Raw genomic sequence first — 13,931 nt, 5'->3', positions numbered from 1 at the left:
TTCACCAGGTGTCGAGGCTCCCCCCCCCCCCCCCCCCCCCCCCCAACAAGGCTTCCAAGCCTCCAAGGCACCTTTGGCCTTGCCACATTAGCGCGGCCTGTTTGTGCGGCCCCGAGGGACGGCCGGAGGTTTTTTTACGGTTTGGCGTGCAGTTGACGTGTGGCCGCATCTATATTAACAATACATCCGCTTTTGGCAGCTGTTTATTACTCCGTGCTTTGCCCGCCTGCGTCCCTCGATCGAGTTGAGTAAAAGTCTGGGGAACCAGGCCAGGGGCCCAGGGGTCAAGAGATCGCGCGCGGGCGCGCGGGCGGGCGCGCGACGCGTGTAGCAGCTACTAAAGTCCGGAAACTAGGCGATAGCTGTGGTTTTTTTAAGCGAAGTTTTGACAAGTTAATGTTGGCTCTTGCTCTCGTTTCAAGTTTGTTCCTTTTTTTGGGTGATGGACGATGGGTAAGTTCATTAACTTCAGGCTTCTGCTGTTATTCTTGTTTCCCTACATTATGTCTGGGGCCTTGGGCCTTGGGCTGGCTGGCGCGTTCGGTTTGGTTTTGGGCCAATATCGGCTTGGCGAGTAATGGCGGAAAGAGGAGCGGGTGGGGGGAAGAGGGAGGGAAAGGAACGGCGGCGGGCAGGATTCAGGAAGACACCCAAAGGTGCGAAGAGTTCGGAGACGAGAGAACAGGGTAGGACGACAGGCCCTGCTTTGCTTACCTGCTTGCCTTGGCTCTCTCTCTTCCCCCTCTCTAGGCTCTCTCCTATCCCAGCACAGAGTTCGCCACATAGCCAGATGGGGACGGTAACGCAGAGACGGGCTGCAGGTTGGCCCTGTTGTCTGCTGAACGGACCAGGACCGGCTATCGAGCAGAGGGGGAAAAAGAAAAAGAAAAGCCGTGTTGGCATCTGGCCTCCGCATGTGCCGAGTTCGGGTTTGTGGTCGAGCAAGAGTATGGCCCTTTACGGCTTCTGTCGCCTTCTTTCACCCCCTTACAATGAGCGTCCTATAATCTGGATCTCCCGCTGGCTTCCAGTCTCCAGTCGTTAATGAACCCATTGATCACTGTGCAGACTCTCGTTTGGCTCTGCGTCCACCCAGAAAGATTGGTTTGGCAGCGGCTTCTGCCCGTTGAAACATTCGGCCCCAGGCTTTCGTTCATTATAAGACCCAGGGAATTCTGATATATCCCCCCCTACCCCGTCATATCCCACTCCCAGGCCCCAGCCACCCGCCAGAAGGCAAATCCAGGGAAGAAAGAAGCGGTCAGTCGCCCCGAGACGTGACACGCGCGGAGCCGTTCCCACACTTTGTCATGCCTGAGCCTCTTCCGCTCTCTCTTCGCGAGCAGAAATGCAGCGCCATGCATCCGTGTGAGAGGTCGTGGATCGCGCGGTGACAAGTGACGTGACGGGTTAGCCTTGGGTCGACGAGGTTCCTGCATGTCACCCCCTATGCAGAGTGATACCTGCATCACTGCATCGGGTACAGAGACCTACGCGGCGTTCTTCCAACGGTCTAGGCAGGCCACCGGGTGAGAACGAGGCAAGGCCAACCGCACCCTGGGTCCAGACGTCGGCTCTCGACGGCTGCTTGTAGATGGTGTTACTACCAACCCACTATCGCACCCCCCTTCGAAAGGTCGTGTCCGCCGCTATATTATTGAGACATTTTATGAACACATTCAAGCTCAAAGATTTCGTGACTCCCGAGACCACTTTCCGATTGTGGGGGGCCGCAAATCGGACACCCTCTCGCACTTCGCGCAGCGAGTAGTCGTAAAGCTCCGAAGACGTTCGTGAAGGGGGCCAAGATTCTTCTACAAAGACGGCTAAGCTTTTAGCAACTGTGACGATTTCAATCGCAAGAGGACAGGTACCGTTTCGCATGGCGCAGATCAAGCAAGCCAAAACGTCAGGCGCCACGATGTTGCGGCTCAAGGTACCCACGGAAAATTGCCATGTGGTCATGCAGGCGACGTTTGAAAGAACGAGGGGAGAAAAACACAACCCGTCTTCCTGGCGACGAAGTTGAACCTTTTTCCCAACCCTGCCCTTCGTATGACCCGTCAGCGGCTAGCCATCTCTTAGTCTTCGGACGAATGTCAACAGGTTCGCGAACTTCATGCTGAAAGAAATCGGCAAGCTCAGCGCATGAGACGTCCCAGGTGAAACTCCCGATGTGCGATTGATAATGGGTTATCGTATGTCAACTGCCGGGCCAGATGGTGAGTATGCTCGGTATCTAAGCCGGGGGATGCTGGCTTCGGTTCCCTTGAGCGCGAACCAGGGGACATGGTTTATGTTTGTCCTCCGGGGCATCAGCATCGTCATGTCGCGTCTCATGGCCTAGGGCTGATAGGGTTGTCTGGCGGGCCAGTCGGCCGACCGTGTGTGAACCAAGTGTATTCACACATGAGATCCCAAGGCGGCGACCATTTGATATTGGCAGCAGGCCTAGGTCTCTCGAGTCCGAGATATTGCTGAAAGGGGCCAAAGTTGACTTCACAGTCGTTGTCAGGGAACCCTTGCCGCGGCCTTTCTCCCACCCGGTTGCTCCGTGTGCCAGCCCGAAAAGCTTGGATCAAGCGGCTGACTGACGGTATATACTGCAGCCGAGGACCAACAGCGCCGAGCATATGCCGGGTTTCACCGATTCCGTACTCATATATACAACACTCAGCGAGACAGTGGTTTCTTCGCCCTTGAAGGTCATTGTTTTTCGAGCTTTGGGAGAGAAAATTGTACGTCCAAGGCCAGGCATACAACCTCTTCGAAGATGCGTCATGCGGGTTGACGCTGCGATGTAACCATACAGCAACGTTTTTTTCTCGTGCCTGCTCAAGCGCCAATCAGGACTTGGTCCTCCGTTGCCGCAGGTTGACATTTAGGGCCAGCTTGAGATCAACGTGATGTGTGCTAGAGCATTTTTGGAGTTCCACTTAGAAATGGGTTTGGTCAGGTAGTTTTGTTGCCTCGAGACCACTCGCCTGTGGGATGTTGTTAGCCTTGTCGAAATTGATGTCGTCCACAGTCTCCGCAATGAGCTGACAAGAATCCATTAGACAGGCATCGACAGAAAAATCTCCGTTAAATATGCACCGGAAGTTTTCTCTCAACCCCTGTCATCCAATCGGAGAATTGAGGCATCAATATGAATTGGATCCATATGTTGGAAAACGGAGCGCTGATGCTGGGTCCGCCGTTCTCTCCACCGCGTGGCTCTCTCGCAATTCAGAGGAACACTACCGGTCATGATCGTTGCATGGTGACACTCAACTGAACAGAGGGAATTGAGGGTCTCATTGGATTGAGCTCTCTGGGTTGCTGTGTGCCCTGAGCTCCGCTTCTTATTTCGCCGCTTGGCATTCCATCGGCCAACCATCGAACATCCAGGGTTTGTCATGTTTGAGGGAGCAAAAGCAAGCTCTAGACCGAATGCAAGGAATCAGATCTTGCTGCTATAGAGGAAATGGCGTGACTTCAAGCAAGATGATCCCAAGATCCATGCTGACTCCAGATCGAGCTTTTCAACGTCTTTGAACTGGTGGCCCGCCACTGACGATCCACTTCTTATGACAGATCAGTATCGAGATTGTGTGGGCAGAACTTGGTGCATTGCTAGCTTCCACTGTATAAGTTGACAACGGCAGCCGTTTCAATCCATGAAGATAATCCACTGCGTGTCTTTGGCTGCTCGTTTTGTCGCCACAATGAACAGTGCTTCTCTCTGGTGTATAGCAAGCTTCGAGGTTCCATGAATGGCATCAACACGACGCTGAACCCGTTGAGGCCACCATACCGTGCATGCGAATGCGGGCTCAAGCAGCGTTACTGGTTCGGCGAAATGACTGCCCATCAAGAAATGCCAGAGGGCGTGGGCGTAGCTTCGCATGAGTTTTCTCGCACGCCTCAGCGGCATCGTCGGCAAAAGGTAAGCGGCGGGTGCGAATCCTGAGGGCCAAGAGTGTGGGCATTTCCTTGGAAGGAAAAGTCTTCTGGCCGGGTACTTCCATGGCAGTCGCTGGTGTTCGGTCGGCCCCTGACGCGATACTCGTGGTGGTATACCAGTATATAATGCCTGATATTATGGCTATAGCGTGGTCTCTTAAGGGGCGACAAGCAAGCGAACGTGGCAAATGAAGTAGGCCACCTCGAATGCGACTGCACACCAAACTATACTAACAGGCTCCGGGATTGCCTTGGTACTAGAGCAAACTGGTAACCTTTGGAGGAGACTCGGCCACGTTGGCATACCGCGAGTTTGGCGAGTGGCTTGTCGAGGACCGTGGTTGCCGGACGGATGGAGCTCACCCGCCGAAGTACAGTACTGCAGACGAGTTCCTTGAACCAAGGTCGTCTCGTGGCTTCTACGACAGAACCATGCTGCATCTCTGCCGCGGAATCGATTCATTCAGCAGGCACTAGTCGCTATGGCGGTGTAGTCCAGTTGCGAGCAGTCGAGTTGTTGAAGTCAAGTGCACGAGCATCGAGAGGGTTGTACCCTGGACCGTTAATATTTCCAGTGTCATAGTGGTCGATCTCGTAAAGTGTTGGAATATGATCGACGATAGTCTGGGGAATGCAAGCGTGTCATCGCGTCCTTCTCAGCGACTCGTTGTTGTTTCGCTGTACTGTGACCCGAGCCGAGCGGTGTCATTGATTTTGAATATTGGCAAGCCTACCTTGACGATTGTCCGTCAGGTTGGAGAAATGCTTGCCGAGAGACTCTTCGTTTAACACAGTGTTATTCTCCACAAGATCGACGAGATTCTTGTGATGGACAACGTCAATTCTACCCTCGAGATAGGCAGCCATCTCAACTAGCCATCCGTTGAACTCGTTGACTTCGGTCGGTTTTCCAGCACAAACGTCTTGAAGCATGGAGCTCGTGTTTTCTCGGACCTTGTGTCCAACACTGTAAAGCATCTCCTTGAGCTTGTCATGGGAAAAGCGGCCCAGGAGGTCGCGACGTCGACGTCCGAGTTTGCGGGTCATCTCGTCCTCCGTTGCCAATGCCATGCCAGGGGCTGTCTGCAGAATAGCTCCGGTGCTTCGGTCCTTAATCAGGGCCTGGAGAATATTACTAGCTTCCATCAACAAAGAATCGATGATATTTGCAATAGTACCATCCTTTTTCGTGAACAGATCGCCATTCTTACAGCGAAGAATCGCAGTTAACGAGTTGATGACGGAGTTGACGACGAGTTTCTCTAGCTGTAGTATCCATAGTTCGTCGCGTGCCACAACTTGGCCGTTGAGATGGGGTGATTCAGCGAGTAGATTTGACAAATAAGAGGCGTTGTCGGCAGAGTTATTAGGGAAAACAAGTCCAACCTTGAGGTCTGCCTCGGAGGCATGTAGACTCTTAAACTGACCCAACGAAGTCACACCGTGAGTTGTGACGCAAGCCAGCCAGTTGGGATGAGAAGCAGATACATCTGGGAACCGCGATGCCATGTAAGAATCGCCATGAGGTGGCCAAAGTTTACACATGCCGTTCTGAGCGAAAGCAACCGTGGAGCGATCATTGAGATAGCGACGTGCCCGATCGACCTGTGGAAGAGCTTGGGATGCCTTTGTCGTGACGATGAGGTTGGGAATCTCCTGTCCATCTGCAACTTCTCCTGCCGGACCTAAGGATGGTTTTTCTTCGGACCATAGCTCAACATCGAAATCCAAATACCTTTGCGTAGAGTCTCCCCGAGTGACCTCGATGCCTGGTTGCTGTCTCCACGACAGTAGAAGATCTTTGCGATGAACAACGAGGGTTATCGGTGGTGGATTTGGCAGAGACGCAAGCGAGCTGGCAAAAAGAATTCCTAGGTTTCCAACACCAAGAACGTAGATACGCTGTTGGGGACTGCGGTGTTGTTGATGGGATATGGAGCCATCCAGCCGACTAGGCGATGAGCTTAAGACTGATTGATTTTCTTCCAGATTAGACAGGCTCCAAGCATAGAGTTTGGGTGCGCTCTTTTGGGGCATATGGTTGAGGTAGGGTTGTAGCCAGACGGGAGCCATCTTGGGAGCGCTCCGTAGGGTCGACGAGGAACGGTGCATGGACCGAAGGCCGTGGCCAACTGTTGAGAGAATGTCAGGTGAAGGGCGTCTAATCATGGCTCTAGACAAAGGACAACAGAGGCTATCGCTGTCAGGGTTTGTATACGAAGTCCTGTAGCTGATAGAAGCAATTGGTTTGGATGTCGTTGATTCCCAGCAATAGCAAGACGATCAGAGAGGTGCGCACGGAATACGGAATACCCCTTGAGGGAGCTCCTTCTCTGCATCAGGGCGCCGCATTAGTCAGGTGTGGCTGCCATGCCGATTCTCATTGTGGCTGGAAAGAGCCTTCAGGAATGCTCAGCTGCTTACCTAAGACTGTCCCACGCCGTAGGGAATTACGGACTGGGCCCAGATTCTACCAATCAAATTCATCACCAAGTTTTCCCATTACAATCCCTGTCCAGAGCAGCTGACTGCGCGAACCGTTCGCTCCTGCCTCGCCGTGGCGTCATCGTTTTTCGGAGCAGATCGCTGGTGGACATTCAAGCCTGACGCGCTGCTGCCTGTCCTGCTGCCTGTCCTGCTGCATCTTTGCCTCACAATCTCACCGGAGTGAGTCACCTCCAACAGCACACACGATTATCCTCACGACGGTCTCTTGGAATCCAGATCCTGGTTGTCGCCGTTCGGACACAGTTTGGCACTTACTAAGCTTGATACCGCCACTTAAGCTCATATCCATTCTCAACTTCACTCAATTCTCCGTTCGCCAACCACCAGCAGGGCTATTTCTCTGTTACCCAACTAGCTCATCGAAATCGGCGACAATAAAGTACATTTATCTTGGGTCGCGACCTGGCATATCGGGCATGGATTCATGAAAATCCTTCGTCATCGGATTTCAAGATGTCGTCCGACAAAGAAGACGGTAGCATTGTTGCTAAGAAAACAAACGAGGAAGGTGCGCCTTCCAGCACTGAAACAGATGCACCCAGAACCACAGCAGCTCAGTTTGAGGGTGACGAAGCAGCATTTTTGCGAACCATCACAGCCGATATCCGGGATCAATATGATTTAGAGCGTGATATTACAACACAGGCCAACGCCGCCTTAATTGAGGCAGAAGACAAGAAGGATAAGCAGCGCATTGAGAAACTAGAGGCCACCAAAGACAAACTCGAGACAAAGAGAACAGATCAACGGAAGAAGCTTGAAGGAGCTCGTCGGAACCCTTATCAGTCGCGGATCATACAGAAGGAGCTCGGCAAGCTGGAACTTGAGATTGAGAATGCCGTCAACGATATCTCGGACTGCCAAGCTCGCATAGATAAGAGGCAGGAGGAGATTGCCGTTGTCGAGGATCCCGTCAAGAGCAAATCTAAACGCTTGGCCGGCGAATCACACCGAGAATACCTTGTTCGGACAGGAAAGATCACGCCCTTTGCCAACATTGGCGGTGAACGACCTCATGGTTTCGAAGGCGAGCTAGCAGACGTTCTCGTCGAGGCTGAGCAAGATGCAGCTGCAGAAGAGTACCAGAGCGACGATGAAGAGCCAAAGTCTCATCAAGTACTGCGGATGCCGGGATTTGCCGAACATCCAGAAACAGCTCCGGCATCTGTTGAGACTGAATTTTCTCTACGACCGAGGAAGAAGCGCAAGGTAGATGAAGGAGCATCTTCCGATGAATTCGATGCGTCGGCTGTCAGTTCTGCTGAAAGCCAGTACGCTTCGGACACCAGTGAGGAAGAAGCCACGGGTCGCAAACGCAAGAAGGGCACGACTACGGATAAGAAGAATAAGCAGAAGAAGGTTGCAGAGAATACAGTCACCGTTGGTAACACAAAGGTCGACCTGAGCAGCGTCGACGACGGAAATGAGGCGATCTATCAAGCACGCCTTGCCGATTGGGTCAGAAGGCGGAGTGCAGCTCGTCAACAACAAAGCGGAAATGCTGATGGTGACATCTCAACTGAAGAGAATGGCGAGGAAGAGTGGTTTAGGCCGTCGCCTGATCAACCTGATCATGAATTTGGCAATGGGCTGAGGCTCCCGGGAGACATCCATGCGTCGCTCTTTGCATATCAAAAGACCGGCGTTCATTGGCTTGCTGAGCTTTATGAGCAAGGCGTAGGCGGCATCATCGGGGACGAGATGGGCCTTGGAAAGACAGGTAAGAGATTCTGGTCGCAAATAAACGCATGGTTGCTGACACGTTAAACAGTGCAAGCAATCGCTTTCGTTGCGGCGTTGCATTACACCAAGAAGCTTGATAAGCCCGTCATAGTAGTTGTCCCCGCGACTGTCATGCAGCAGTGGGTCAACGAATTTCACCGATGGTGGCCTCCTTTGAGAGTGTCGATTCTGCACTCATCCGGTAGCGGCATGATCAATGTGGCTGAAGACGATGATGATGAAGAGTATCCTGGAAACGGGACGAACCGTGACGCCGCAGAACGTATCGTCAGGCGTGTTGCCAAGCATGGACACGTCCTGGTCACAACGTACGCTGGCTTGAACACCTATGGCGAGCAACTACTTTCCCTGGAATGGGCCTACGCCATCCTCGATGAGGGCCACAGAATTCGCACCCCCAACGCGAATGTTACATATCAAGCCAAGTGTCTCAATACGCCTCATCGACTGATCCTTTCGGGTACGCCAATCCAGAACAACCTCACTGAGCTGTGGTCGTTATTCGACTTCATCTTTCCCATGCGACTAGGGACTCTTGTCAACTTCAGACAACAGTTTGAGATTCCTATCAAGATGGGTGGTCATGCGAATGCGACCAATCTTGCGGTCATGACTGCTGAAAAATGCGCAACGACTTTGAAGGAAACTATCAGCCAGTATCTGCTTCAGCGGCTCAAGGTCGACGTGGCATCAGATCTGCCGGAGAAGACGGAGCAGGTGCTTTTCTGCAAGTTGACGCCGGAACAAAACGAGGAGTACGTCAGGTTCATTCATTCGGATGCGGTCTCTCAGATTATGGCCAAAAAGCGTCAATCCCTCTACGGAATCGATATCCTGCGAAAGATCTGCAATCATCCAGATCTTGTCAGTGTGAACAGGAAGAATCAACCAGGGTACGATTGGGGAAGCCCCAGACGGTCTGGCAAGTTGCAAATGGTCGGCGACCTTCTTCCAATGTGGAAGAAGTTCGGACACAAGACGCTGCTCTTCTCCCAAACCAAGATCATGCTTAACATAATCCAAGACTTCATCGGCAAGATGGAGGGGATGAACTACCTACGCATGGATGGAGACGTCACCATTGAGAAGAGACAAGTCCTGATTGACAAGTTCAACAACGACCCCTCTATTGACGTTTTCCTGTTGACGACCAAGGTAGGCGGCTTAGGTGTGAACCTCACCGGAGCAACCAGGATCATTATCTACGACCCTGACTGGAATCCGTCGACGGATTTGCAGGCGCGAGAGAGAGCCTGGCGGTTAGGCCAGACAAAGCCGGTTGCGATTTATCGGCTAATGACATCGGGCACTATCGAGGAGAAGATTTACCACCGCCAGATTTTCAAGCAGTTCATGACGAACAAAGTCCTCAAAGATCCGAAGCAGCGAGCCAATTTCGATCTTTCCGACCTTTATGACCTATTCAGCTTTGGTGACAACAGCCATAGTATGGCCAGTGCCAATAGAAGTAAGGTATTTGAGGGTGCAGAAGTTAAGTTCAACCAGTCAGAGGGCCACAATCAGCTGGAGAAGCCATCAAAGAACGCCGTTCCCATCTCCTCCGTCAAGGCAGAAGATGAGGTCGACACGGTCCGCAAGCTTTCCGGCGTCGCAGCGATGGAAGAGTTCACGGAGCCTACAGATGACAGCGAAGAGAAGCGGATAACCGAGAATCTCTTTTCGCGGACCGTGGATAGTGCCTACGAGCATGACCAAATCATGAATGGCAAGAAGAAGGTGCAGGCTGATCAGGCCATGAATCGACACGAGGCGAACAAGATAGCGGCCCAGGCTGCCGCTCATCTGCGACGAGCTGGAGAGGCTGCGCGCCATGTTCCCATCGGGACCGTCACCTGGACTGGCGAGATCGGCGAGGGCGGACGACCTACGGCACCGCGACGTCGAGGGGTGAATTCTTCGGCCGTGATGACTTCACTTGCGGATCGTCAGGGGCTCAGTCAGCCGGTCAGTGGCTCCAGTTCGCGGGCCAATACTCCAGGGACCGACAAACCATTGAAGGAGAAGGATTTCATACCCTTGATCCAGAGTTTTATGAGACGTCAAGGAGGCAAGGCAGTCACCAAGATGCTGGTTGATCATTTCAACCCGTATTGCAAGACTCCGAAACAGACGGAAGACTTCAAGAGTGCGCTGGACAGAGTAGCCGTCCTAGGGAAGACGGGAGGCACAGGTAGAGGTACCTGGACGCTGAAACCTGGATTCTAGTAGTAGATGGCCAATTCCCTTTGGACAACTTGAGGGTCATGATGTGAATGTTAAGGACCGGGAGCATGGCGTTCAGGGGAGGCATGGGTACTTCCAGACTTAGACGCAGAGACTCGTCATGACTGATTCGCTGAGACAAGATTGCTGCCTCTCTCATAGACCCAATAATTGAGCGAAGCGGTCATTAGTTACTAAGTGATTCACACTTCACATCACAGCATAAGAATATGTGCACAGTTCTGTCGAGGGTTCAGGAGCTACTCTTCAGTTCAGGCCATATATGGCGAGTTTCTATTCTGTCTACGATAGATACTGTCGCCCGCAGCAGAAGGCATGTCACAGTGCGTAGAGGTAGAGTGGGGACCAGGCTAAAGCGCCGTTCCCCGCGTTTTTCGCGATGCCACCAAGAAACCAAATAATGAGCGCTCCTGTCCCACGGAAGCCACCCAGGTAATGATGTAAAACCGGGCGCTCAGAGACGACGACCGCGGCGACCACCCTTTCTGCGGGTAGAGTCGGAGGGCGTAGGGGTGACGTCCTCAATACGGCCGATCTTCATGCCGGAACGGGCCAAGGCACGGAGGGCAGACTGGGCACCGGGGCCGGGGGTCTTGGTGCCGTTACCTGTGGGAGGGACGGAATCAGCGCGAGTGCTCGTGGGAAGCTATCGAGAGGGTCTTGAACTTACCACCGGTGGCACGGATCTTGATGTGGAGGGCAGTGATGCCGAGCTCCTTGCAGCGGGTAGCGACGTCCTGGGCGGCCAACATGGCGGCGTAGGGGGAGGACTCGTCACGGTCGGCCTTGACCTTCATACCACCAGTGACACGGCAGATGGTCTCACGGCCGCTGGAATCACCCAGTTAGCCATCTTGCACCATCAAAGGTTGTGGATATAGTCTTCATGTTCGCCAACGAGGAGGGAGTATTCCGGGACTCGGAGGCAGAACGGCGGGGTGGTGAGACCTACGAAAGATCGGTGACATGGACGAAGGTATCGTTGAAGGAGGCGAAGATACGGGCAACGCCGAAGACGAGCTCGCCTAAAGATCGCGGGGTAGTCAGCAAAAATGCTTCATTTTCTCATTTTGCGGTCGACGCATGCGAAATGGAACGCGCAACGTCACAATCAAGTGGGATACGGGCGAAGACTCACCCTCGCGGACCTGAGGACCCAAGGAGATGTTCTCCTGGGCGGGACGGACGGTCTTGGACTTGGGAGGCATCGTGACTGCTGTGTTTGGCGAATTGTCTTTCGGTGGTGGTTAGTCGGAGTGGTTGGCAAAGGGAAGCTCTCTGAATCCGTCTCTCGCAATAATCCCAAACGAAATTTCACAAAGCCCGCTGCCCTGCACACACCAACAAAAAGAGTGGGCAAGAATGCCCTGACGGGGGTCAGGCGGTTGGCGGTGGCAGAACAACCCGAACAGGCCTAGCGCTATAAGAAACCCTACCTAAGCGAGAAAAAACAAGGGCGGTGAGAATTTCAATTTGCTGGTGGTGGCCCATGCACCAGCCCCAGCGGATCCAGCGAAATTTTGGGTAAAACTTCTGCAATCCCGCGAGCTTTTCTCTTTTCCCTTCTTCTTTTACTTCAGCGACCAATTTTCGACGACAACCGCCGACGACAACCAGACCCGCCTTCACAATGGCCGCCACCACGTATGTACACCAATGCTCTTGATAGCAGCGGCAGCATCTTCCCCGTTGGTTCCGTTTGCGATGGTCTTGCAGATTGTCGTGGTCCTCTCGCTGGAGTCCTTGCTTCACCTCGTCGTGAATGCCTGGCTCTCAGCTCGAACCCTCCTGGGCAACCTCCCTCCTTCCTTCATGACCTGGAATATGGCTTGCGGATTGAGAGACGGTGCCCGGGGTGTGGGGATGAACGATAACTCGTTCTCCCTCAAATACATTGCCGTTTGTTAGGTTCTTGCTGCAATGCTGAAAAGCTTGCTCCTGAGCCGTCCACAAGCGTGCATATACTCTCGAACACTACTGTGCTTCGAGGTGTTGTCGGATGAGCATCGTACCGCGGTTGCTGGTCCCTATTGGAGCCAATGCTACTGCTTAGTCTGCTCACCGATCAAAGTCATGAACTTCGAGTTAGCCACAGCGAGAATGTCGCGCTTCAGCTACAATTCTCGCACCGGCGCTCTTTCCATGCTGCTTGCAGTATGTCGGACTGCGTACTAATCTGACTTGCAATAGTTCCGTCCCCACCTCAAACCAGATTCTGGTCCCTGAGACCCTCCTCAAGAAGCGCAAGTCTCAGGAGAAGGCTCGCGCTGAGCGCAACTCGGCCACCGAGAAGCGCAAGGCTGTAAGTATACTTCTACTTTTACTACCCTTCCCCCGCCTTCATGATGCATAACACACCTTTCACAACTAGACTACGGTCGATGCAGTTGGAATTAACCTTCTTTCGGGTCTGACACTTGCCGGATCATTCACATCTTCATTGCATATCTGATCCAAGGAACATTTTGCTAACATATTCTCAAAAGGCCAACAAGGAGAAGCGTGGTGTCATCTTCAAGCGTGCTGAGAAGTACGTCAAGGAGTACCGCGACGCAGAGCGCGAGAAGGTCCGCCTCTCCCGCGTTGCCCGCGAGAACGACTCCGCCTACGTTCCTGCCGAGGCCAACCTGATCTTCCTTATCCGCATCAAGGGTATCAACAAGATCGCCCCTAAGCCCCGCAAGATTCTCCAGCTCCTCCGTCTCCTCCAGATCAACAACGGTGTCTTCATCAAGATCACCAAGGCCACCACCGAGATGATCAAGATCATCGAGCCGTGGGTTGCCTACGGTTACCCCAACCTCAAGTCCGTTAAGGATCTTGTCTACAAGCGCGGTTACGGAAAGGTCAACAAGCAACGCGTCGCTCTTACCGACAACTCCATCATCGAGGAGAACCTCGGCAAGTACGGCATCGTCTGCATGGAGGATCTCATCCACGAGATCTACACCGTCGGCCCCAACTTCAAGCAGGCCTCCAACTTCCTCTGGCCCTTCAAGCTCTCCAACCCCACTGGTGGCTTCCGCCCCCGCAAGTTCAAGCACTTCATCGAGGGTGGTGACCTTGGCAACCGCGAGGAGAAGATCAACGCCCTCCTCCGCCAGATGAACTAAACTGGTCGATTGTACGGCTTCATGATCAACAAAAATGGGGATTTGGCAGGGTTTGTCTAGTTACTCGGGACTTCGGCAGGTTTGAGAATACCAAGGGTTTATTACATGATTGGCACGGTTGCACGGCGTTGATAACCACAAGAGGGAATTTGTGAATTGATCATTTGACGACCACTGGATTCTCCATCCTCCTTGTTCAATGGGTAGCAATGCAAGCCTCTTCAGAGAGTTGTATGTGTCATGTGCATGTGTGACTATCGTTATGTTTCCTGGTATCCAATGCCTCAACCATGAGTAGTGTTTGTATGCATTATATTAATATTGTACATGGGCAAACTCGGCGCCAGCTCTCTCGGTTCTCGTCGAGGTCGGGCTGAC

The 13,931-nt window shown here is 53.0% G+C and overlaps 6 protein-coding genes across 6 annotated transcripts; 3 read left to right on the top strand and 3 right to left on the bottom strand.

Moving 5' to 3' along the window:
• Window positions 1–233: 233 nt before the first annotated feature.
• Window positions 234–1,221, top strand: BDP81DRAFT_427354 (uncharacterized protein). The gene has a single exon (XM_060590349.1). It carries the CDS (start codon window positions 578–580, stop codon window positions 1,043–1,045), a length of 468 nt encoding a protein of 155 aa, XP_060445987.1. The 5' UTR covers window positions 234–577; the 3' UTR covers window positions 1,046–1,221.
• Window positions 1,222–2,995: 1,774 nt separating this feature from the next.
• BDP81DRAFT_223143 (uncharacterized protein) lies at window positions 2,996–3,526 on the bottom strand. Its single transcript, XM_060582818.1, has one exon. It carries the CDS (start codon window positions 3,398–3,400, stop codon window positions 3,110–3,112), a length of 291 nt encoding a protein of 96 aa, XP_060445986.1. The 5' UTR covers window positions 3,401–3,526; the 3' UTR covers window positions 2,996–3,109.
• Window positions 3,527–4,650: 1,124 nt separating this feature from the next.
• Window positions 4,651–5,982, bottom strand: BDP81DRAFT_318620 (ketopantoate reductase PanE/ApbA C terminal-domain-containing protein; the record flags this gene model as incomplete). Its single annotated transcript, XM_060584370.1, has 1 exon — window positions 4,651–5,982. One exon carries the CDS (start codon window positions 5,980–5,982, stop codon window positions 4,651–4,653), a length of 1,332 nt encoding a protein of 443 aa, XP_060445985.1.
• Window positions 5,983–6,906: 924 nt separating this feature from the next.
• Window positions 6,907–10,422, top strand: BDP81DRAFT_318162 (SNF2 super family protein; the record flags this gene model as incomplete). The annotated part of the gene is made up of 2 exons (XM_060584334.1): window positions 6,907–8,173; window positions 8,225–10,422. 2 exons carry the CDS (start codon window positions 6,907–6,909, stop codon window positions 10,420–10,422), a joined length of 3,465 nt encoding a protein of 1,154 aa, XP_060445984.1.
• Window positions 10,423–10,867: 445 nt separating this feature from the next.
• Window positions 10,868–12,004, bottom strand: BDP81DRAFT_223111 (40S ribosomal protein S14). The gene is made up of 4 exons (XM_060582817.1): window positions 11,579–12,004; window positions 11,393–11,465; window positions 11,111–11,271; window positions 10,868–11,046 (listed from the first exon to the last, which is right to left on the bottom strand). Exons 1-4 carry the CDS (start codon window positions 11,646–11,648, stop codon window positions 10,895–10,897), a joined length of 456 nt encoding a protein of 151 aa, XP_060445983.1. The 5' UTR covers window positions 11,649–12,004; the 3' UTR covers window positions 10,868–10,894.
• A 536-nt stretch (window positions 12,005–12,540) lies between these two features.
• On the top strand, window positions 12,541–13,553 carry BDP81DRAFT_460907 (60S ribosomal protein L7; the record flags this gene model as incomplete). Its single annotated transcript, XM_060593703.1, has 3 exons — window positions 12,541–12,594; window positions 12,653–12,742; window positions 12,927–13,553. The coding sequence occupies 3 exons, from the start codon at window positions 12,541–12,543 to the stop codon at window positions 13,551–13,553; spliced, it is 771 nt and encodes a 256-aa protein (XP_060445982.1).
• Between the last annotated feature and the right edge of the window lie 378 nt (window positions 13,554–13,931).

The sequence above is a fragment of the Colletotrichum phormii genome (genome assembly GCF_030913505.1).
Source record: "Colletotrichum phormii strain CBS 102054 chromosome Unknown BDP81scaffold_9, whole genome shotgun sequence".
NCBI classification, from domain to species: Eukaryota; Fungi; Ascomycota; class Sordariomycetes; order Glomerellales; family Glomerellaceae; genus Colletotrichum; species Colletotrichum phormii.
Note: the sequence above shows the minus strand (reverse complement) of the source record. Positions and strands in the feature narration are given on the sequence as shown.